Source organism: Bos javanicus, chromosome 2 (assembly GCF_032452875.1).
Source record: "Bos javanicus breed banteng chromosome 2, ARS-OSU_banteng_1.0, whole genome shotgun sequence".
Lineage (NCBI taxonomy): Eukaryota > Metazoa > Chordata > Mammalia > Artiodactyla > Bovidae > Bos > Bos javanicus.
In genome coordinates, this window is record NC_083869.1 from 6,016,166 (window position 1) to 6,041,849 (window position 25,684).

At 42.4% G+C, this 25,684-nt stretch overlaps 1 protein-coding gene and 1 non-coding gene across 8 annotated transcripts in view; one reads left to right on the plus strand and one right to left on the minus strand.

Annotated features, from left to right (window-relative positions):
• The window catches only part of HIBCH (3-hydroxyisobutyryl-CoA hydrolase), a 151,910-nt gene that overhangs the window by 1,478 nt on the left and 124,748 nt on the right, over window positions 1–25,684 (plus strand). For all 7 annotated transcript variants that reach the window (XR_009739448.1, XM_061432781.1, XM_061432824.1 and 4 more), the window contains exon 2: window positions 10,713–10,755. Coding sequence is in view for 6 of the 7 variants with exons in the window: in XM_061432781.1 (XP_061288765.1) it covers window positions 10,713–10,755 (43 nt within the window). In the remaining variant the exon portion in view is untranslated. The remainder of the gene's footprint in view (window positions 1–10,712; window positions 10,756–25,684) is intronic.
• TRNAW-CCA (transfer RNA tryptophan (anticodon CCA)) lies at window positions 5,473–5,544 on the minus strand. The gene has a single exon. It is a non-coding gene; the product is annotated as a tRNA-Trp (tRNA).

The following is a 25,684-nucleotide window of genomic DNA, read 5'->3' on the forward strand; positions in this document are numbered from 1 at the left end:
GAGAATCTCCTGGGCAGAGGAGCCTGATGGGCTTATAGTCCACAGGGTAGCAAAAAGTCGGACACAACTGAAGGGACAGCATGAATGGACACCGAGGACCTGGTGTTCAGTATTTGGGGAAAAAAAAAAAAAATAGAAGAGTTGCTTTTGTTCTCTCTGTGTGGTTATTTTTTAAAAAATTTATTTACTTGTTTATTTTTATACCTTGAAATTAGTTGTCCCTGTGGCTCTAACTAGCTCACAGAGAGACTTGGCAGGTATAAAGAACAATCACTGCTGCTGCTTTTTTGAAGCTGTGAACAAATACCAGATTGTTTGAGAAACAAACTGGGAAGGCATATTTGTTAACAAAATTAAATGACTTGGGAAAGACTTTGTTATTCCCAGAGTTCAGGCTGGCTTTGTTCCTTCCAGTATTGCAAGGTGCACTAATTAGGCAAATCCTGGACCCATTTGGGGGTTTTGATCAGAGATGCATTTTTCCAGGAGTAGGCCTGGTGTGGGTGTTAGCCTAGCAAAGCAGAGCACGGAGGCCAGTATCATCCAGTCTATAACCATGTAGTCTACAAATGTACTAAGTAATAGGGTGCCACAGTTTTCTGAGAGGAAGTAGGGTCTCTGTGCTGTGGTTGACATTGTTGTCCAGTCCTTGAAGTCCGGCTACCCTTGGCTGTTCGGCCAATGTCTTGCTTTCCTACTACCACTGTCCACTACTTATCTTGCCCTGGTGCCAATACAGCCCTTGGAATTTGTCGTCATTATTCCCCAATAAAGTACCTCTCTCTGAAGATAACTCTCAGGTTTGTATGACTAACCCTAATTTGTCCTGAGCTCCAGTACTATTCACAAACACCTGAATGTCTTCTTTGCACCTCAAATGTACATTTGGACGTAACTGCAACCCTTTTTCCACCTCTGCACTTTCAACTTCTTAGTACTGTCCATCCTTTTAGATTCCTAAAGTTATCTAAGTTCTCCCACGCGCTCAATCCTTATCTCTTCCTGCTCATTTGAATTTGAACACACTTCTTATGTTCACTTTGTGGAAACTTGATTTATCTCTTGTTCAGTCGCCAAGCTGTGTCCAGCTTTTTGTGACCCCATGGTCTGCAGCTCTTCAGACTTCACTGCCCTTCACCATCTCCCTGAGTTTACTCAAACTCATGTCCATTGAGTTGGTGATGCCATCCAACCATCTAATCCTCTGTTGTCCCCTTCTCCTCCTGCCTTCAGTCTTTCCCAGCATCAGGATCTTTTCCAGTGAGTCAGCTCTTTGAATCAGGTGGCCAAAGTATTGGAGTTTCAGCTTCAGTATGAGTCCTTCCAATGAATATTCAGGACTGATTTCCTTTAGGATGGACTGGTTTGATCTCCTTTGTGGGAATTTTCTTCCCGGGACTTGGAAACAGTGAACCTGAAAGAATAACACTTGGACAGTCTCTGCAAGGACTGACAATTTTATTTCTGCAGTCAAGCCTTTTTATAGGAGCAAGGAACAAAGAGCTTAGAGCATACGGCCAGCAGAGCATGTACAAGGCTAAGATATAATCAGTAAAAGATACTTCAAGGAACAGCGTGTTCTTAACGACCCATGTGTTTATCCATGACCCATTTTCTCAAGCAATGTCTTTAATGTTTAATTGCTAAATTTTGGCGCCGAGCATAGCCAAAGGCAGGAAATGTTTTTCAGCTATCAATACACAATGCCTGGGTACTTCTGGCCCTTCACCATTTCCCCGAGGACCTTCTCCTTCAAGGCTATTTTGCATTGCACCTCCAAACATCCTTGCTGTCCAGGGGACTCTCAAGAGTCTTATCCAGCACTACAGATCAAAAGCATCAATTCTTTGGCGCTCAGCCTTCTTTATGATACAACTCTCACATCTGTACATGACTGCTGATTTATCTCTTATCTCTTTGCAATTTGAATAGTTTCTGCACATGACTGCCATGTTAATCTTGTGAAAGTTTACTTCAGTGCCATCCATTTCTCTGCTCAGAAGCTTTTAGAGGTGTCCTCTTAGCTATGGCAACCTCCTTCAAAAGATCCCGTGCATGTACTGCTACATTCACTGCCCCCACCCCTGCAGCAGGCCGCCACCGACCCATGCCTCCACTGGAGACTCCTGGACACTCCTCAGCAAGTCTGGGTCAGTCTCATGTGGGGTCATTGCTCCTTTCTTCTGGGTCCTGGTGCACCAAAGGTTCTGTTTGTGCCCTCCAAGAATCTTTTTCCCAGTCCTGTGTAAGTTCTGGCAGCTCTATGGTGGGGTTAATGGCAAGAATGAATGTTGACATTTTAGGAATCAGTGAACTAAAATGGACTGGAATGGGTGAATTTAACTCAGATGACCATTATATCTACTACTGTGGGCAAGAATCCCTTAGAAGAAATGGAGTAGCCATCATAGTCAACAAGAGTCTGAAATGCAGTGCTTGGATGCAGTCTCAAAAACGACAGAATGATCTCTGTTCGTTTCCAAGGCAAACCATTCAATATCATGGTAATCCAAGTCTATGTCCCAACGAGTAATGCTGAAGAAGCTGAAGTTGAATGGTTCTATGAAGACCTTCAAGACCTTTTAGAACTAACACCCAAAAAAGATGTCGTTTTCATTATAGGGGACTGGAATGCAAAAGTAGGAAGTCAAGAAACACCTGGAGTAACAGGCAAATTTGGCCTTGGAGTACAGAATGAAGCAGGGCAAAGGGTAATAGAGTTTTGCCAAGAGAACTCACTGGTCATAGCAAACACCCTCTTCCAACAACACAAGAGAAGACTCTACACATGGACATCTCCAGATGGTCAATACTGAAATCAGATTGATTATATTCTTTGCAGGCAAAGATGGAGAAGCTCTATACAGTCAGCAAAAACAAGACCAGGAGCTGAGTGTCGCTCAGATCATGAACTCCTTATTGCCAAATTCAGACTTAAATTGAAGAAAGTAGGGAAAACCACTAGACCATTTAAGTATGACCTAAATCAAATCCCTTACGATTATACAGTGGAAGTGAGAAATAGATTCGGGGGATTAGATCTGGTAGACAGTGCCTGATGAACTATGGAATGAGGTTCGTGACATTGTACAGGAGACAGGGATCAAGAACATCCTCAAGAAAAAGAAAAGCAAAAAAGCAGAATGGCTGTATGAGGAAGCCTTTCAAATAGCCATGAAAAGAAGAGAAGTGAAAAGCAAAAGAGAAAAGGAAAGATATACTTATTTGAACGCACAGTTCCAAAGAATAGCAAGGAGAGAAAAGAAAGCCTTCCTCAGAGATCAGTGCAAAGAAGTAGAGGAAAACAATAGAATGGGAAAGACTAATGATCTCTTCATGAAAATTAGAGATACCCAGTGAACATTTTATGCAAAGATGGGCTCAATAAAGGACAGAAATGGTATGGACCTAACAGAAGCAGAAGATATTAAGAAGAGGTGGCAAGAATACACAGAAGAACTAAACAAAAGAGATCTTCATGACCCAGATAATCATGATGGTATGCTCACTCACCTAGAGCCAGACATCCTGGAATGTGAAGTCAAGTGGGCCTTAGGAAGCATCACTATGAACAAAGCTAGTGGAGGTGATGGAATTCCAGTTGAGCTATTTCAAATCCTAAAAGATGATGCTGTGAAAGTGCTGCACTCAATATGTCAGCAAATTTGGAAAACTCAACAGTGGCCACAGGACTGGAAAGGGTCAGTTTTCATTCCAATCCCAAAGAAAAGCAATGCCAAAGAATGCTCAAACTACTGCACAAGTGCACCCATCTCACACACTAATAAAGTAATGGTCAAAATTCTCCAAGCCAGGCTTCAACAGGACGTGAACCGTGAACTTCCAGATGTTCAAGCAGGATTTAGAAAAGGCAGAGGAACCAGACATCAAATTGCTAACATCCGTTGGATTATTGAAAAAGCAAGAGAGTTCCAGAAAAACATCTACTTCTGTTTTATTGACTATGCCAAAGCCTTTAACTGTGTGGATCACAACAAACTGGAAAATTCTTCAAGAGATGGAAATAGCAGACCTTCTGACCTGCCTCCTGAGAAATCTGTATGCAGGTCAGGAAGCAACAGTTAGAACTGGACATGGAACACCAGACTGGTTCCAAATAGGAAAAGCAGTATGTCAAGGCTGTATATTTTCACCCTACTTATTTAACTTAACAATAACCTCAGATATGCAGATGACACCACCCTTATGGCAGAAAGTGCAGAGGAACTAAAAAGCCTCTTGATGAAAGTGAAAGAGGAGATTGAAAAAGTTGGCTTAAAGCTCAACATTCAGAAAACTAAGATCATGGCATCCGGTCCCATCACTGCATGGGAAATAGATGGGGAAACAGTGGAAACAGTGTCAGACTTTATTTTTCTGGGCTCCAAAATCACTACAGATGGTGACTGCAGCCATGAAATTAAAAGATGCTTACTCCTTGGAAGGAAAGTTATGACCAACCTAGATAGCATATTGAAAAGCAGAGACATTACTTTGCCAACAAAGGTCCGTCTAGTCAAGGCTATGGTTTTTCCAGTGGTCATGTATGGATATGAGAGTTGGACTGTGAAGAAAGCTGAGCACCGAAGAATTGATGCATTTGAACTGTGGTGTTGGAGAAGACTCTTGAGAGTCCCTTGGACTGCAAGGAGATCCAAGCAGTCCATTCTGAAGGAGATCAGCCCTGGGATTTCTTTGGAGGGAATGATGCTAAAGCTGAAACTCCAGTACTTTGGCCACTTCCTGCGAAGAGTTGACTCATTGGAAAAGACTCTGATGCTGGGAGGGATTGGGGGCAAGAGGAGAAGGGGATGACAGAGGATGAGATGGCTGGATGGCATCACTGACTTGATGGACGTGAGTCTGAGTGAACTCTGGGAGTTGGTGATGGACAGGGAGGACTGGCGTGCTGCAGTTCATGGGGTTGCAAAGAGTTGGACATGACTGAGTGACTGATCTGATCTGCTCTGATTTAACTTATATGCAGAGTATATCATGCAAAATGCCAGGCTGGATGAAGCACAAGCTGCAATCAAGATTGCCGGGAGAATTATCAATAACCTCAGATATGCAGATGACACCACCCTTATGGCAGAAGGTGAAGAACAAAGCCTTTTGATGAAAGTGAAAGAGAAGGATGAAAAAGTTGGCTTAAAACTCAGCAGTCAGAAACCATAAGATCATGGTTTCTGGTCCCATCACTTCATGGCAAATAGATGGGGAAACAGTGGAAACAGTGACAGACTTTATTTTTGGGGGGCTCCAAAATCACTGCAGATGGTGACTGTAGGCATGAAATTAAAAGACGCTTGCTCCTTGGAAGAAAAGATATGACTGACCTAGGTGAAGTCGCTCAGTCATGTCCGACTCTTTGCGACCCTGTGGACTATGTAGCCTACCAGGCTTCTCCATCCATGAGATTCTCCAGGCAAGAATACTGGAGTGGGTTACCGTTTCGTTCTCCAGGGGATCTTCCCTACCCAGGGATCGAACCCGGGTCTACCGCATTGGAGGCAGACGCTTTAACCTCTGAGCCACCAGGGAAGCCCTATCGACCTAGACAGTATATTAAAAAGCAGAGACATTATTTTGCCAACACAGGTCTGTCTCTTCAACAGAGTGGTTTTTCCAGTAGTCATATATGAATGTGAGAGTTGGGCTATAAAAAAAACCTGAGTGCCGAAGAATTGATGCTTTTGAACTGTGGTGTTGGAGAAGACTCTTCAGAGTCCCTTGGACTGAACCAGGCCAATCTAAAGGAAATCAGTGCTGAATATTCATTGGAAAGACTGATGCTGAAGCTGAAACTTCAACACTTTGACCACCTGATGGGAAGAACTGACTCATTGGAAAAGACCCTGATGCTGGGCAAGATTGAAGGCGGGAGGAGAAGGGGATGACAGAAGATGAGATGGTTGGATGGCATCACCATCTCAATGGACATGAGTTTGAGTAAACTCTGGGAGTTGGTGATGGACATGGAGGCCTGGTGTGCTACAGTCCATGGGGTTGCAAAGAGTCGGACATGACTGAGCAACTCAACTGAACTGAACTTAGCTATGGAATTAAATAAAAACTTCCCAGCCTTGGTTTCAACGATTTGACCCCAGTTTACCTCATGAATTCAATGGTACTTACTCTTCTGTTAACAGCTCCTGGGAGATAGTATTCTAGGCGCTTCTCTTATCCTGTGGCCAAACTAGACTACTTGTTCTTATTGTTTCTTACTTCAGGTCCTTGAAATCCAGGGGGATCAGATGAGAAACAGATATTTAAATAGAAGTAATATTTATCAGCTCTGGTAAGTGTGTTAAAGGAAAAGAGAACCAGGTTTAGAAGGAAGTGAGAGATCAGGGAGCCTCTTCAAAGGGATTGATCTCTTTTAAGTTGTTAGTAACACTCATTCCCTTCATCTTCTCTGTGGTTTGCTGAACTGTATTCTTTTGGTTTGGTTCTTGGTCTGCCTCTCTCTACTCTTATGTAGTTGTTTCTGAAGACTCAATACTTGATTCAATTTTGTTTTCCTATGCTGAAAGTGAGAGTTAGTCACTCAGTTATGTCGGACTCCTGGAGTTTGCTCAAACTCAAGTCTATTGAGTTGGTGATGCCATCCAACCGTCTCATCCTCTGTCGTCCCCTTCTCCTCGTGCCGTCAGTCTTTCCCAGCATCAGGGTCTTTTCCAGTGAGTCAGCTCTTTGAATCAGGTGGCCAAAGTATTGGAGCTTCAACATCATCCTTCCAATGAAGGAAGGACCCCATGGACTGCAGCTCCTTTCTGTTCAAAGAGTCCCAAACTCATATGCAGATGCTCAGATGGGAGCATTGAGTGGTGCTAGCTGGTGGGGATGAGCAGGGAACCGGTGAGCAATCGAGGGGGCTTCCCTGGTGGCTCAGTAGTAAGGAATCTGCCTGCCAGTGCAGGAGACTTGGATTCGATCCTGGGTTGGGAAGATCCCCTGGAGAAAGAAATGGCAGTCCACTCCAGTATTCTTGCCTGGGAAATCTCTCGGACAGAGGAGCCTGGTGGGCTACAGTCCATGGGGCTGCAAAAGGTCAGACGTGACTTAGCGACTGAACAAGTGAGCAATAAAGAGCCCTCTGTCTCAAGGAGGCAGCTTTTCTGCCTTGGGCATTGTTGCCATTGTGAAACCTAGTCCCAGTGTTTCCATAACTATCAATATTTCTGGAAAGACTGGAAAACTCCATTTTTAAGTGAAATCTCTTGATTTTTTAAATCTTCATAATTTTAAAATCCTGCTAACTATACAACATGTTTGTCAGCACAGGAAGCCTTCAGGCCACGGTTCTTAGCTGCAACTTTCTAATTTATTCCCCATAGAGAACTGAGAGGTGTGTATGCCTCAGTGATTGTCTATGCATGTGACTTGTTGACAAGTCTTTAGCTAACTTTTCTTTCAAACTCCAGTCTCTTCTCCACTCACTGTTGAGTATTTTTACTTATACCATTACAAATTCAAGAAATTAAAAATGGAATTCATATTTCATTCTACAAACTAGCTAGTTTCCTTTCCAACCTTTTCAGTACCTATTTCTCCTGATTCTCTTGGCTTGAAATCTTGGGATCATTTTTGGCATAATTCTTTTTCTTTTCCGTTGAGTTTTTACTTGATAATAACTCTGTAAATCATGCTTTTGTTTCCACAATTGCTTTTCATCAGTTCATGTCTGAATTACTTGGCCTTGGACTTGATCTTCTATTCTATTCATATTCTACTTTGCCTATTTCTGCTGTAATAATCTTCATTAAGCACTGTTTTTATTATATTGTCATCTTAAACAGGTTCACTGAAAGTTAATTTTGTAAGCCTGTGTGTGTGTGTGTGTGTGTGTGTGTATAATCAAAAATTTCATAAATGATAAGGTTCTCATTCTTCTTAGTTGTTTTTAACCTTAGCATGTATCAGGATTACCTGGAGGGTTTGTTAAACATAGATTTCTGAGCCTTACCGCACAGTGTCTGATTCAGTAGGTGTGGATGGGGTCAGATATTTGCATTTCTACCATGTTCCCAGGTAAACTGATGATGTAGGGCCAGGGGCCACTTTTGGAACAACTGCTGCTGGCAGTAGAGTTGACCATCATGTGAAGAAAGTAAGCCTTATAAAGAGAATTAGTAAATTAGCAGTCGCTGGGATGTGCATGCCTCTTCCCTTCCACCAGATGGCACTCTGGGAGCCAATAGGAAGGAATATGAAGATCATAAATTCAGAATTACTAGGAGACTCTGAACATGCAGATACATTTTTGAGTTATAAAAGTTAATACCAGTTTAAAAATAATAGTTGAGTATAAATTGGAATATATAGAACTAATAGATTATATAGAATCTGGCAGGAAACTTAGTTGTACTTAAGTTTATTTTCTATTTGCTTTATAGTAATTGGTCCAGAGATTTTTTGACCTGTAAAGGTGATACATAGTGGTTTGAACTGATGTTTTATAGTTTTATATTAACTTTCCTCAAATGAAATAAAATTTTTTTTGTGCTCATTGATTTATTCACCTTTTCCCCTTTATTGTGGACTTGAATTTTCACTACTGGAATGGTGGAACAAATTTGGGGTAGTTTCTTTTTAAAAAAATTTTTTATTGGAATATAGCTGCTTTACAATGTTGTGTCAGTTTCTGCTACACAGCAAAGTACATTATTTATACATACACATATATCTACTCTTTTTTAGATTTCCTTCCCATGTTCAGTTCAGTTCAGTCGCTCAGTTGTGTCCGACTCTTCGCGACCCCATGAATCGCAGCATGCCAGGCCTCCCTGTCCATCACCAACTCCCGGAGTTCACTCAGACTCACGTCCATCCAGTCAGTGATGCCATGCAGCCATCTCATCCTGTGTCATCCCCTTCTCCTCCTGCCCGCAATCCCTCCCAGCATCAGAGTCTTTTCCAATGAGTCAACTCTTCTCATGAGGTGGCCAAAGTACTGGAGTTTCAGCTTTAGCATCATTCCTTCCAAAGAAATCCCAGGGCTGATCTCCTTCAGAATGGACTGGTTGGATCTCCTTGCAGTCCAAGGGACTCTCAAGAGTCTTCTCCAACACCACAGTTCAAAAGCATCAATTCTTCAGCGCTCAGCCTTCTTCACAGTCCAACTCTCACATCCATACATGACCACAGGAAAAACCATAGCCTTGACTAGACGGACCTCTGTTGGCAAAGTAATGTCTCTGCTTTTGAATATGCTATCTAGGTTGGCCATAACTTTTCTTTCAAGGAGTAAGTGTCTTTTAATTTCATGGCTGCAGTCACCATCTGCAGTGATTTTGGAGCCCAAAAAAATAAAGTCTGTCACTGTTTCCACTGTTTCCCCATCTATTTCCCATGAAGTGATGGGACCAGATGCCATGATCTTAGTTTTCTGAATGTTGAGCTTTAAGCCAACTTTTTCACTCTCCTCTTTCACTTTCATCAAGAGGCTTTTTAGTTCCTTTTCGCTTTCTGGCATAAGGGTGGTGTCATCAGGTCACCACAGATCATTGAGTAGAGTTCCCTGTGCTAAATAGTAGGTTCTCATTAGTTACCTGTTTTATATATAGTAGTGTATATGTCACTCCCAGTCTCTGAATTTGTCCCCCTGTCTCTGCTGTAACCATAATGTTCTTACATCTATAACTCTATTTCTGTTTTGTCAATAAGTTCATCACAGTTATTCTGGGGGACTTCCCTGTGGTCTAGTGGCTAAGACTCCTGTGTTCCCAATCAAACCTAGGATCAAACTCCTGGATTTGATCCCTAATCAGGAAACTAGCTTCCACATGCCTCAACTAAGAACCGGCATAGTCAAATAAATATTAAAAAAAAAAAAAAAGTTCAGTGTTATTCTGGATCTAAAAAAAAAAAAGAAATTAGCACTTAACTTTTTTGATACTTAATTTTTCTTTCTGGAAGGTTTTGAGTTAAGTTGAAATAAGTTTTAGAAATGGTGCTTTAGGGTAAGTATAATTCAGATTTTAAAAGTCTGTATGAAATTTATTTTAGAAATGCTCCTAAATAAGCTAGAATCTATCACTTCAGATTTATTGATTTTAATGATAACTTGTCTGCACTTTGGAATCATATAGGAGGAGCTTCAAACAAAATACGTGTCCTATTTTGTTATGTTAGGACACACAATATGTCTGTATCCTTCCATAGTTTTCAGAATGTCCTATGCTTGGGATCACAATATATAGCCTTTTCAGATTGACTGCTTTTGCTTAGCAGTGTGCATTTAAGGTTCCTCTGTTTTTTTGTTTTTTTAATGGAATAGTGTTGTTTCTTTTTATTGCTGAGTAGTATTTCATTGTATATATATACACCACAGTTTGTTTATCCATTCAGCTATTGAAGGACCTCTTGGTTACATCCACATTTTGGCTAATATGAATAAAGCTATCATCAACATTTACGTGTAGGTGGACATAAGTTTTTAGCTCATTTGGATAAATACCAAGGAGTGCAATAGCTGGGTCATATGATAAGAGTATGTTTAGTTTTTTAAGAAACTACCAAAATTTCTTTGAAAGTGGCTGTATTGTTTTGTGTTCATACCACAATGAATGAATTAAACTTTTTTTTAAAATTTTTTATTCTAATAACTGTTCAAAGAAGCTAAAGCAAACAAAAGGGAATGTTGTATTTATACATTGAAACATGACTATCCACATTACTGTGTTCATTGTATTCTACATTTGTTTCAGGTTTAATTCATATAAAAGGACTAATATCATACTGCAGCATTTGGTAAGTTTGGATTTTGTTTTTCTGGCATATTTATTTATTTTTCCATAATAAATTATTTTTCCATCATAAATTACCCATCATATTATAAATTCTGATGGGTAATTTAAAATGTTGTTAGGGAAGTAGAGAAATACTGGCAGATTTTGTTGACTGTGGTACACTGTGATTTCCAATTTTATAGTGTCAAGTTTGACACATATAACTTGTAGGAGGTGGCATAAGGTTATAGGTAAGAGGATGAATCTTCAAGTCAGAATGCTTAGGTTTAAATAACGAATCTACTACTTAATCTTGGGCAGATTACTTGCTCTCTCTCAGCCTCCTTTATTGATATTTTAAAAAGGGGGATATTAGTATTCACCTTAGAGTGCTTATGAATAATAAATAATTCATTTAAAAATCTGATATAGTGCTTGGCATATAATGGTCATTTAATACATGTTACTACTACTATTGTAATAGTACCCTTCCAGAGCTTAGATGGTCTTAGTTTATCAAGTTGTAAGGAAGAAATGATTTTTATTCATTTTTGTATATCTCCACTATCGACTGAATCTGTCCCCCCAAATTCATATGTTGAAATCTAATTGCCAGTGTGTTGATATTTGGAGATGGGGCCCTTAAGAGGTGATTAGGTCAGGAAGGCAGAGCTCTCATGAGTGAATCAGTACCTTTATAAAGGAAACACCAGAGAGCTCCCTCCCCTCTTCTGCCTTCTGAGGAAGGATGTAGCGAGAAGACAGCCATCGATGTATGAACTGGGAAGTGAGACCTCACCAGACACTGAATCTGCAGGCGTCTCGATCTTGACTTCCCAGCCTCCAGAACTGTGAGAATCAAATGCTGTATAAGCTATGCAGTCTATGGTGTTTTAGTTATAGCAGCCTGAATGGGCTAAGACACCCTCTCATACAATCTGACAAGCACCTTGCACATAAAAATGACAAGTCCCTCTGATGTAGCACTTACGGCATGCCAGGTGCTATTCAAAGTACTGATACTTATTAATAGTTCAGTTGATTCTCGTAGTCTTATGGGATAGATACTACCGATCTTTCATCTGTAGTTCTGAAACCTCAAAATCAAACGTTTGAGGATGTTTGTGGTAAATGCATTTGGTGGCTGTCTTGCAGTGATCGCTGAACCCAGGGTATACAAGGCACAAGCTAAGAGACTGGAAGGAGACTCAGGAAGCCACAGGAACTGCAGACACATTTATTCTCTCCCGGCTGGCACGGCAGCCATAACACAGCCTCTCTTCTGGCTGATGCAGCAGCCATAGCAGCAGCCGTAACATAACCAGAACGCAGCTGTGACATATTCATAGCATAACCTCACATAACATAACCATGATGTCACTCCAGTATAGCCCTGATGCAGCAGCAGCAGCAACTGGGGCTTTCATGGTGAAGCTCATACAGGTGTACTGCGCACACTAGCCTGCGACCAAGTGAGTACCTCGTGATGCGCATGCGCAGTACCATAAGCAATCTCAGCTGTTACATACCGTGCACAGTCATTGTCTACAGAACACGGGGTGAGAGGGCCTGACTCGTGCCGTCTTGTTGATTTCTCCACATTCCACCCCTTCAGGCTATAGTCCATGGGGTCGCAAGAGTTGGACATGACTTAGAGACTAAACCACATTCACCCCTTCAGGGTCTCTCACCTCACAATCTATGCACAGTCCATCGTCCACAATATTCCCTTGGCAAGTAATGCTGATCTTTGAATTTAGATCTCCCAAAAGCAGTAGCTATAACAACAGTTACATCCCCCAAAACATAGAAAATCCAGTGCCAGGTATCACCTGGAACTCATGTTGCAGTCCTTGCCCTCATGGGGCTAGAAGAGCCACCTACTGCATGTGGAGTGCCTTTTTCTTCCTTGACCAAGTCCAGTCCCCCATCTGTCCTTGTGAGATTTCAGGAAAGCCTTCACAGGAGCAACTCCACCCCTGCTGGTGTGTTTTTTATTAAGGATCCACAACCCCCCCCACCCCCCCCACCCCCATAGGCTCCAGGCCCAACCCCTTCTAGGAGGGGATTCTTTTTGTGGTATTCAGGGACAACCCACATGATTCCAAATGTTTTCACACTGTTCTAAATATGCAAGAGAATTAGAGGTTAGTAGCACATCACAGGACACAGCCTTTGCAGTACACTGTTCTACTAAATCTACATCATAGGACACAGCCTTTGCAGTACAATCTATATCACAGGACACAGCCTTTGCAGTACACTGTTCTACTAAATCTATATCACAGGACACAGCCTTTACAGTACACTGTTCTACTAAATCTATATCACAGGACACAGCCTTTGCAGTACGATCTACATCACAGGACACAGCCTTTACAGTACACTATTCTACTAAATCTACATCATAGGACACAGCCTTTGCGGTACGATCTGTATCACAGGACGCGGCCTTTGTGGTACACTGTTCTAAATCTACATCATTTGGCCACCATAGCCATCAGTGTATGCACTAGGAATGGGAAACTGCTCTGGCTTGCCATAAACAAGGCTGCATTCAGCACCAGTGTCACCCAGGGCCATTACTCTTTGTACACTGGCTAGTGACCAGTGAATTGCAAGTTCTACATGGGGCCTCCAGTCCCTGTTTGGGCTCAGGAGGGTGCCTTGATCTGAGCCGTATTCAAAGTGAAAAAGGGTGTCATCTAAAGGAATATCTTGGGTGCATGTAATCTTCTAACGGAACCACCTACATCTCTTGCTGTGGGTGCTTCCTGAACTTGGTAAACTGCTCCTTCAGTCTGTTGCCTCCATAGCTCTCTAGGAGCAGAGCTCTGGGCTCTCAACTTTATTTCTGCAAACTCCTGCTGCCAGCAAATCAGCCCACATTTGCAGTCTCATCACCTGGGTGGGGCTGTTATCAGTTTGGGCCCCCTTCAGGGTCCTCACACTTCTAATCCCCTGTGCTTGTGGCCATCCCTCTATTTCTCCCAAGCTAGCCACCATCGAGATCACTGCATAGATGGGACATCCCACATAGGGTGCAAGAATAGCAGTCAGGGATCCAAAGTGGTAGATGGGGCATTGTTCAAAATAGTATCTTGAATGCCACCAGTAAAATGCTCATCATCTAGGCCTCAGCATTAGGGTTAGATATCTACTGCTTCATGCCCGGTTCTCTCACCACTTGGGTAAACTCGGCATAGGTATGCCTCTTAGAGTATCCGGGAGCTCTCCCGTGTTTGACCACATGGTGCAGATGGCAGCGTTAGTCCATTCCATCAGGGTGTGTGCTTGGTTAGGTGCACCCTGCATGAGCCACCTAGCCTTCTGTGGCCTTTGTCTCAACGAGAAGTGAGTGGTTATAGATGCCAGCTGTTCTACCTTGTGCCCGGAGCACAAGATACCGTCTACCCTGGTATCCCAGAGTTGCAAAAGCATCCATACTGCCAAGGGTTCCCTGTGCGTTTGCTGAAACTGCGTACCCAAGTCAGCTAGCTTGACCTGAGTATACGGTGGATGCCTCATTAACTCAGTCACATTGGAGCCTGCTTGAGGATGCCCCCACCCCAGGTCATAGACCGCTTATGCTTCACTTTCTGCTGCACGACGGGCCTCACTGCCAAGTGGAGACCCGCAGTCTCAGAGCGTTCATCACCACTGTCACTTACCGCCTCGCTGTCAGAGATGCTGGGTTCCCCGGGGCCACGGGGTTCTTGCTCCAATGCCAATACACTTCTTCCAATCATCTTTGCATGTTGCACACTGGTGTGGCATCATGGAGAGCACTCTCCATGTTCGCCTTCAAGGCAGCCAGGAAGGTCTACTGCATGGTGCCAGTGGCAGTCCGTGCCCCTTGCGCAGCAGACGGGAACTCACCGCCTGGTACGCCTTTTCAGTGCTGTCCAGTGAACTGTCCACCACTTCGCGGTCTTCCACTGGAGCCCACACCAAGAGGATCGCAGCCACACAGTACCACATGCTATGAGATGGCCACTGTCTCCCCCATCCGGTGGAGCCTCAGGCTCTTCTCCCTTCTGGGTATCCCGCCACCTCTTCTTATGTGGAGCCTCAGGCTCCTCTCCCTGCTGGGTATTCTGCCAACTACACCAGTTGTATTGCTCTTCATCCTGTTCCTGACACCAGTTGTCTTGCTGTTCACACTGTCCTCACTGTTCGCTGAACCCAGGGTAGGCAAGGCATGAGCTAAGAGGCTGGAGGGAGACTCAAGGAGCTGTAGGAACTGCAGACATGTTTATTTTCCCCGGCTGGCACAGCAGCCATAACACAGCCTCTCTCCTGGCTGATGCAGCAGCCGTAGCAGCCACAACATAACCGTAATGTAACCATAACAGACTCACATAACATGATCAAGACGTTGCTCCAGTGTAGCCCCAGGGCAGCAGCAGGCAGGGCTTTCATGGTGAAACTCATACGGGTGTACCGCACACGCTAGCCCACAACCAAGTGAGTACCTTGTGACGTGCATGCACAGGGCTATAAGTGATCTCAGCCGTTACACAACCACGTAAGGTCATTGTTTACAGAACATGGGGCGAGATGGGGTAAGAGCAGCGGGTGAGAAAGCCTGATTGGGGCCATCTTGTTAGTTTCCCCACCGTGGCAAAATATGACTGGAACATACTTTTGAAACTCTTTTTGTCTTTATCCTTTTTTTAAAAAAAATATTAATTTATTTTAATGGAGGCTAATTACTTTACAACATTGTATTGGTTTTGCCATACATTGACATGAATCCACCATGGGTGTACACGTGTTCCCCATCCTGAAACCCCCTCCCACCTCCCTCCCCGTACCATCCCTCTGGGTCATCCCAGTGCACCAGCCCCGAGCACCCTGTCTCATGCATTGGACCTGGACTGGCGATTCATTTCACATATGATAATATACATTTTCAATGCCATTCTCCCAAATCATCTCACCCTCTCCCTCTCCCACAGAGTCCAAAAGACTGTTCTATACATCTGTGTCTCTTTTGCTGTCTCGCATACAGGGTTATCATTACCATCTTTCAAAATCCCATATACATGCGTTAGTATACTGTATTGGTGTTTTTCTTTCTGGCTTACTTCCCTCTGTATAATAGCCTCCAGTTTCGTCCACCTCATTAGAACTGTCTTTATCCTAACTAGTGTACATATTCATGGTTCGGTGCAGAAGTAGTAAAGCATTTGGTTACAGTGTACTGACCAAGACTGGATGTGATATGTTCTTTTACCTTTCCAAAGTCTAGAAAATTTTCTGAATTTTGAAATGTATCTGGGCGCAAGAAGTTTTGATAAACACTGTGGTCTTATCTCTGTTTAGTGGGTCAGCATCAGAGGCTAAGTAGTGTGCCCCAGTGTCCCTGCCGCAGAAGTAGGAGGTGGGGTTTGAATCCAGGCTGTCTGGCTCCATAACTGCCTACTGCACTCTGTGGCCTGTGGCACAATGGGCACTGAGTTTAACCACTGCAGCATGTTTCTCCGTCCAGCCTAAGTGGAGATGGGCATATGAAAACTGAAATGTCTTACCCTTGTTTATTTTAGTCAGCTGATTTACACAGAGGCTGAGGAGTTCCCTGGAAAAAGAACTTAGAACAATGTTATTTTTCATATTTAGATTCATATTTAGATACACACAGAAGTGGAATACCCACTTCCAGTGGTATTCCAAGAATATTCTTGCCTGGGGAATTCCATGGACAGAGGAGTCTGGCGGGCTACAGTCCAGGAGGTTGCAAGAGTCAGACACGACTTAGTAACTAAACCACCACCACAAGTGGAATACAAAGACATGACAATCCAAATTTCATAGGATTGTGTGACCTGGGGTATAAACCACTTTGAGCAAAGGAATGTAAATTGGACTCTCATCAAGGCCTGAGGGCTGAATGGTTCTAGGTACCAGTGTTGGTTTTTACATGTCCTCAGATCTGGGGGGAGAGGAGCTTCCCAGGTGGCACAGTGGTAAAGAATCTGCCTGCCAATGCAGGAGACATGAGTTTGATCTCTGGGTCGGAAAGATCCCCTGGAGAAGGAAATGGCAACCACTCCAGCATTCTTGCCTGGAAAATTCTGTGGACAGAGGAGTCTCGTAGGCTGTTGCCCATGGAGTCGCAGAGTTCACATATGCACATATGACTGAGCACATAATGCACACAGAAATAGGGAAGCTGTATCCCAAGAAGTCCTTCTATGACCCTTCTAAGAGAGCTAATGACTCCAGGAGTGAGAGCCCTTTTGACTTCATAGCGGAATGATGGAAATATGTCATTGATGGCAGAACTTTAGGCAGAGTTATGAGAAATGGATAGAACTGACTTGCGATAGTAGTGTGACATTCCTTTAGACCCTTCAGAGATATTAGATGGACCTTACCTGCCTCCTGAGAAATCTGTATAAAGGTCAAGAAGCAACAGTTAGAATTGGACATGGGACAACAGACTGGTTCCAAATAGGAAAAGGACTATGTCAAGGCTGTATACTGTTACCCTGCTTATTTAACTTATATGCAGAGTACATCATGAGAAACGCTGGGTTGGAAGAAGCACAAGCTGGAATCAGAATGTGAGGAGAAATATTAATAACCTCAGATATGCAGATGACACCACCCTTATGGCAGAAAGTGAAGAAGAACTAAAGAGTCTCTTGATGAAAGTGAAAGAGGACAGTGAAAAAGCTGGCTTAAAACTCAACACTCAAAAAACAAAGATCATGACATCTGGTCCCATCACTTCCTGGCAAATAGATGGGGAAACAATGGAAACAGTCACAGATTTTATTTTCTTAGGCTCCAGAATCACTGCAGATGGTGACTGCAGCCATGAAATTAAAAGATGCATGATCCTTGGGAAAAAAGCTATGACCAACCTAGACAGCAAAGCAGAGACATTACTTTGCTGACAAAGGTTTTTCCAGTCGTCATGTATGGACATGAGAGTTGGACCACAAAGAAAGCTGAGTGCTGAAGAATTGATACTTTTGAACTGTGGTGTTGGAGGAGACTCTTGAGAGTCCCTTGGACTGCAAGGAAATCAAACCAGTCAATCCTAAAGGAAATCAGTCCTGAATATTCATTGGAAGGACTGATGCACAGCTCCAATACTTTGGCCACCTGATGTGAAGAACTGACTCATTTGAAAAGACCTTGATGCTGGGAAAGATTGAAGGTAGGAAGAGAAGGGGATGACAGAGGATGAGATGATTGGATGGCAACACTGGCTCGATGGACATGAATTTGAGCAAGCCCCGGAAGTTGTTGATGGACAGGGAAGTCTGGTGTGCTGCAGTCCATGGGGTCACAAAGAGTCAGATACGACTGAGCAACTGAACTGAACCTGGAAAGGAGGTCAAAGTTCTGCGGGTTTGTCAAGCTAATGTAACCTGGTGGGACCTATTAATGAGGTCTTATTTATATTCATAGGCTGAATGAATGTTCTAATGTTATATTTAAAACTCATATACAGCATTTAATTTAAAATGCAGAAGCTCATTTTTTTTCCCACATAAGTTTGACCTGGACATGGAAAAAACTTTTTTCCTTCAGAAAGTAGTTCTTTTCAGTATGAAGGCATGCTGGTTGGACTGCATGAACTGATACTGCATATATCACTTTCATGACAGCAATCATGTTTGTATTCTGTATGTCCAGATGATCTAGAATCAGTATCAACCAATTTATAATCTATGCCTTTTGAAAAGACATACATTAAATGTTTGCTTTGTGTATATAAAGAACTTGACTAAGCGGTTAAGAACATTATTATGAAAAAGACAATTCCTGACTTCAGAAACGAATAATGAAAGAGGTAGAAATATGTACTAATAATGTATTGTAAAAAGGCCAGATGAATTAGAGGTGTGAACAAAAATGGGATAGACTGATATTGGCTTTATGTCCAGTGAAAGCTTACTGGAGAGAAACCATTTATTTGATCTGAGCCTTCAAGCGTGGTTAGGGTTTCAAGATGGGAAGTGGTGGGAGTTCACAGAGTAACACTAAGAGATGATTCTGTTCTCTATCGTAAGGTGATTTCTATTACAAACGCAGAAATTGAGGTTCTGAGATGAGCTTGTCTGAGGGTGTATTAGTCGTGAGTGGCGAAACTAATGTTTGAGGTCATCTGACTCCAAAATCTGTTTTCTTTCTGTTACACAATATATTTATTCCTGTGCAAAGAACTGTGAGATAGGAGAGTGGAGATTACACTCAGGGCTTTCTATGTATCCTTGGTAAGGAGTGCTGTGGGCTGGTGAATTTTCCTGGAATCACATGTGGAGAGACTTGAAGGCCAGGTCATTAATTTGGATGTTTTTGAAATTAATGGCCTGAGTCATGGAACATTTCTGCATGGGAGTAACAAGATAGAACTGTGCTTTGGCAAAATTCTCTGAATGCAGTGTGACAAATAAACCATCTGGCAAAAATTCTGAAAGTCTGCCAAAAAGGAAAGTTATAATACTGCTGTATGGCTAGGGTAATGAGAATAGAACGTAATGGATAGACAGAATCATTTTAGAAATAGTTTCTCTAGTATTTGGTAACTGCTTCAAGTTATTGGCAGAGAGAGGAAGAGAACATTTAGGAATCAAAGATAACACTAGCATTGTGTGCTTGTATAACTGAAAAAATGGTGTTACCATTACCTGATAGAGGAAACAGAGGAGGAGAGACAGATTTGTCACAGAGATATTTCTTGGTAAATGTGGTTTCTAACAAGTTGAGTTTGGGGTGCAGAGTAGGTACCTCTGTAATTGTAGCAGGCATTTGGAATAAAGGGCTGGGGCTCTGGAAAAGTAAAGATACAGATGTAGGTTTGAGTCAGCTGCTTAGAGGTAATAATTGAAGATGGGAAGTAGATGATATCACAAAAGGTGAGAGAATAGAGCACAGCTGAGGACAGTTTGAAAGATTCTCTAAACTGTTTCCATATGGAGGAATTTACTTGATGCAGTTTGAAGGCAGGAAGGATTGAGTGAAACTTGAGTAATCCTTTAGCCAGTGTTTTTTGATGCTTTCAGTTGTATGTGCTTTGGTGTCATATTTTGTTACATTAATTTAAATTACATTCTTCAGTATTGGCTGGAAATTGATTAAATGTCAGAATAAATCATATTCTGCAAAGGTAGGCTATCTCCCTGGGTATGTCTTTGAGTGCAACTTAGTTCACTGCCGGAGGATATTATATATAGTGAAAGGTATGTGGTTGAAATTTGAGATTTGTTGTGTTATAGTAGGACTGCGTCCATATAATGATGGATTATTCATTCAGCTTATTAAACATTTGTGGGAGACGTGCTGAGTGTCAGACACTCTGTCTTCCTCAAAGGAAAGGCTTGTTTCTCTCAATGTTTATGAAGTCTCTACAGCATTTTCCAAAATGTAACCTGTAAAATACGAGTCCCAAGAGAGCTTTTCCATGAAAATGTAAAAGTTCTTTAATCAAGTGAGAAATATCTGCTTATTGTATTTTAAAAGTTTACATTGTATTCACATATTAAAGACTAAAAATCTTATAGCAATTAAACTTTACATTGGTTTAAGGTTTTCTCAAACTTATTTGCCCATGGGTCATTTTCTCCTTCCACATAGCAGCAATAATCATCTTTTTGCACACTTTGGGAAATGTTGCTACTGTGGATTTTGCCAGAATAGTTCCACGTTCCAGCAGAGAATATTCTAAGTTATTTTTGTCTCAGGAATTTTATTTTGACAGGCTTTACGCACTCAGATCAGCATAGGGCTGTGTGTTGATGGTGTCCATACATTTTAAGAAGTTTCCTTCTCATTTCTCCATTGAATGGATGTTCTCCTTATCCCTGCTGTCGTCCTCCCCAGCCCCAGGTTTGGGTTGTATGTGAATTTCATTTCTGACTCTCCTTCTCTGTAATCTTTCCTAGTATGAGAAATTTTTCTTCATAGAAAACTTTTCTAGGTTTTAACTAAAAGTTAATGATATTTTTGGAAAAGAGCTGTTTTCTGCAGAATTAACATACATAAAAGACACTAATACTGAGGACTTCATCTTTTCCTCTTCTTCCCTTTTGCATGAATGTTTTTGATTAATGCACCAGTAGTTGTTTTCAGGTTTTAAGAAGGCCATGAACTTTTCAGATAGGAAAAAGGATCCTTTAATAATTTTATCATACTAGTGGCTTTTAACAGAAGATTTTGTAATATTCTTTGTTTAAAGTTTGACCCTCTTTGTAAATGTCCTGCAAAAATACTTCACCTAAGTGCTGGAAAGTCCATGTTTAAAGATATTCCTACATCACTGTAATAGCAACAGTAAACAGTTAGACACAGTGCTGATCAGTAGGGGACTGACTAAACCATAATTGAGAATGAACAACTGTTAAAAATAAGTGGGTAGCATGAGTGTGCAATTGGCAAAATGCATACTAGGAAATAGCGTAGGTTAAATGCTCTTCTCCCTCCCCCGCAACAAACTGTAGAGAAAACAAAGGGATGGAGGCTGAACCTGAGATTTTAAGACTCAAAAGATACACCCACTTTTAAAAAATGAACAGATGACGTTTATGGATGTATATTTTGTGTTTATCGTGAAAACCAAGGCAGTTGTTACTTTTGAGGGGAAGGAGGAGTCTCTGATCGGGCTGGGGCAAGTGAAGCTGGCTAGATAACCGAGTTTGGGTTAGGTTTTAGTCTGGTAACTAGTAGTTAGCCCATTAAAGTTCCATGGATGCTGGGAAAAGATATGAAACTCTTGAGTTAGAGATAGAGAACATCAGTATTAGTGACCCAGCGAGCAGCGTTGAGCTTCAGGTTAGTTCCAGTTCCCCTTGCCCCAAGCCCCATGGGGTGGCAAAAGGCCCAAATGAATGAGTTCATATGCAGTGAGTTGCATTACAAGACAGTGGTACTGAGTTTGGGGGAAACTGCCAGTCTGTAGCATGCTGTAACCAAGCTACTGTCTGTCCCAGTGGGACACTTTACCTTTTCTTCAGTTTTTCTCACAGCAAATACAACTCTGAGCAGAGCAGTCAGGCCCTTGGATACATGACATACAGCACTAAAGTACAGGGAAACCTCAGGACCCGCGGTGGATGGCTTCTCCCAACATCCAGTCAGGTCACTGCAGGTGTAATTAGTTAAAATGAGGTCATATGGAGTAGGAATCACTGGAGTAATTCAGTATCGCTCATCCTTACATTGTCCTCGTTGTTGTCCAGGCGCTAAGTCATGTCCGACTCTTTGTGACCCCGTGGACTGCAGCACGCCAGGCTCCTCTGTCCTCCACTTGTCCTTATATAAAGGGGAAATGTGGAGATACACACAGGAGAATGCCATGTGAATATGTGAGTTATGCTGTGACAAGCCAAGGAATGCTCAGAAGCTAGGAGAGAGGCCTAGAACAGGTCCTTCCCTAGTGACTTCAGAGGAGGTTTGGTCCTGCTGACAGCTTGATCTCAGCCTTCTAGCCTCCACACAGTAAATTTCTGTTTAAGCCTAGACTTAGTCTGTGGTGCTTTGTTACAACAGCCCTAGTAAAGGAATATAGTTACTATGTTACACTTGTCAAAATTAAGAACATTGCAATATTAGTGTTAGTATTAATTTTGGACTTTGTTTGGATTTCACCAGTTTTTCCGTTAATTTTCTATTGCAGAACCCAGTCCAGGATATCACCTGGCTTTTCTTTGTCGTGTCTTCTTAGTCTTCCAATTTGTGCGCTTTATCAGTATTTCCTTATTTTTCATGACCATGGCAGTTAGGAGGAACACTGTCTGGTAGCCTGTAGAATAGTCTCTAATCTTGGCTTGCATCTATTGTTGCTGTTTGTTTTTTAATAACTAGACTACAGTTAAAAGTTTTTGGAAAGAATATTACAAAGGAAAGCCCCCTTCTCATCACATATCAGGGACTATCCGAGGGTTTTGACATATGCCTCAGGGAGTGCATGACATCCTTATGACAGCTGGTGATGCTGACCTTTATCATGTAGCGAACATGGTATTTGTCAGTAGCTCAGCTGGTAAAGAATCCACCTGCAATGCCAGAGACCCCGGTTCGATTCCTGGGTCAGGAAGATCCGCTGGAGAAGGGATAGGCTACCCATTCCAGTATTCTTGGGCTTCCTTGGTGGCTCAGCTGGTAAAGAATCCACCTGCAATGTGGAAGACCTGTGTTCAATCCCTGGGTTGGGAAGATCCTCTGGAGAAGGGAAAGGCTACCCCCTCTAGTATTCTAGCCTGGAGAATTCCACGGACTGTATAGTCTATGAAATCACAAAGAGTCGGACACAACTGAGCAACTTTCGCTGCTCCCTGAAGTTACCGTTTTTTTCCCTTTTCTACTCTGTGTTTTGGAAGCATGTCAGTAAGTTCAGCCCACACTCAGAAGGTGAGGGGGGCTACGCTTTACCTTCTGGAAGGGGGATTTCCATAAATTATTTAAATTCTTCTGTGGGTGAGATCATCTCATCTCTCCCATTGATTTTTTTAAAAAATATTTATTCCATTTTTATTTGGCTGCATGGGGTCTTCAGCCGTGGTCCACAGGCTCTTTGATCTTCACTGTGGCATGCCAGATTTTTAGTTGCAGCTTGTGAACTCTTAATTGCAGCAGTTAGTATCTAGTTCCCTAACCAGCTTTGCAAGAAATGTTCCCTTGGTATCTCTAATTTTCTTCAAGAGATCTCTAGTCTTTCCCAGGAATGGTATGGACCTAATAGAAGCAGAAGATATTAAGAAGAAGTGGCAAGAATACACAGAAGAACTATACAAAAAAGATCTTAATGACTCAGCCAGCCATGATGGTGTGATCACTCAACTAGAGCCAGACATCCTGGAATGAGAAGTCAAGTGGGCCTTAGGAAGCATCAACAAACAAAGCTCGTGGAGGTGTAGAATTTCCAGTTAGCTCTTTCAAATCCTAAAAGACGATGCTGTGAAAGTGCTGCACTCAATATGCCAGCAAATTTGGAAAACCCAGCAGGGGCCACAGAACTGGAAAAGGTCAGTTTTCATTCCAATCCCAAAGAAAAGCAATGCCAAAAGGTCAGTTTTCATTCCATTCCCAAAGAAAAGCAATGCCAAAGAATGCTCAAACTACCACACAATTGCACTCATCTCACACGCTAGTAAAGTAATGCTCAAAATTCTCCAAGCCAGGCTTCAACAGTATGTGAACCATGAATTTCCAGATGTTCAAGCTGGATTTAGAAAAGGCAGAGGAACCAAAGATCAAATTGCCAACATCCGTTGGATCATCGAAAAAGCAAGAGAATTCCAGAAAAACATCTCCTTTGCTTTATTGACTATGCCAAAGCCTTTGACTGTGTGGATCACAACAAACTGTGGAAAATTCTTCAAGAGAAGGGAATAGCAGACCACCTGACCTGCCTCTTGAGAAATCTGTATGCAGGTCAGGAAGCAACAGTTAGAACTGGACATGGAACAACAGACTGGTTCCAAATTGCGAAAGGAGTACATCAAGGCTGTATATTCTCACCCTGCTTATTTAGCTTATATACAGAGTAAATCATGCAAAATGCCAGGCTGGATGAAGCACAAGCTGGGATCAAGATTGCTGGGAGAAATATCAATAACCTCATATATGAAGATGACACCACCCTTATGGCAGAAAACAAAAAGGAACTAAAGAGCCTCTTGATGAAAGTGAAAGAGAGTGAAAAAGCTGGCTTAAAACTCAACATTCAAAAAACTAAGACCATGGCATCTGGTCCCATCACTTCATGGGAAATAGATGGGAAAACAATGGAAACAGTGACAGACTATTTTTGGGGGCTCCAAAATCACTGCAGATAATGACTACCTCCATGAAATTAAAAGACACTTGCTCCTTGAAAGAAAAGCTATGACCAACCTAGCAGCATATTAAAAAGCAGAGACATTACTTTGCCAACAAAGGTCCATCTAGTCAAAGCTGTGGTTTTTCCAGAAGTCATGTATGGATGTGAGAGTTGGACTATAAAGAAAGCTGAGTGCCAAAGAATTGATGCTTTTGAACTGTGAAGTTGGAGAAGACTCTTGAGAGTCCCTTGGACTGCAAGGAGATGCAGCCAGTCCATTCTAAAGGAAATCGGTCCTGAATATTCATTGGAGGAATGATGCTTAAGCTGAAACTGCAGTACTTTGTGAAGTATCTTTTTATCGGTTCTTTTTATCAGTATATTGTTTTGTGTATCACGCTTTTAATGTTGTAGCCCATTAACCATTAATGTTTGGAAAGCACTGTGAGTCATAGACCAAGTGTGTGGTCCTTATAAGTGCTCCTGTCCCTTCTCTGGGGATGGGCTGCCTTTCACTCACTTTTCCTTTGACTCCTGTTCCTTTTCTCCAACTCTGGGTGGTAAACACTAAGGTCAGGAGGCTGTGATTTTGAAATGCTTCTCCCTTTGGATTAAGATTCTTATTTTGTAAATCTCCATCCTATTTCCCCACTGTGGAAGGGCTCCCCTGGAACAGGGTTTTGAAGTCCTTTCTCTCTCTCCTGCAGACTTAGCCTTTTGCTCTGTTTGTAAGATAAGGGGAAGGGATTTAGCTGTGCCTGATGTTTCCCTCCCCCAGCCACCACCACACGGGGGAGCTTTCTCTAGTCTTCCCTGGGAGAATCTGATTGGTTTCCAGGAGGAAAAGCCAGCAAGAGTAGGACCTCCCCTATGATTGTGACTCCCCCACCCCCAACCAGGAACTTCATACTATCAATTTGCCCACGTTTGACCTCTCAGTTCAGTTCAGTTGCTCAGTCGTATCCGACTCTTTGCAACCCCGTGGACTGCAGCATGCCAGGGTTCCCTGTCCATTACCAACTCCTGGAGCTTGCTCAAACTATGTCCATTGAGTTGGTTGACTTGACCTCTAGCAAGTCATTAAACATTCTAGTTAATCTGCCTTAGGGCTTCTGCCTGAGGTAAGCAAATATACTGGTCCTGCACCTCCCTGAAGGCACCTCTCTCTCCAGAC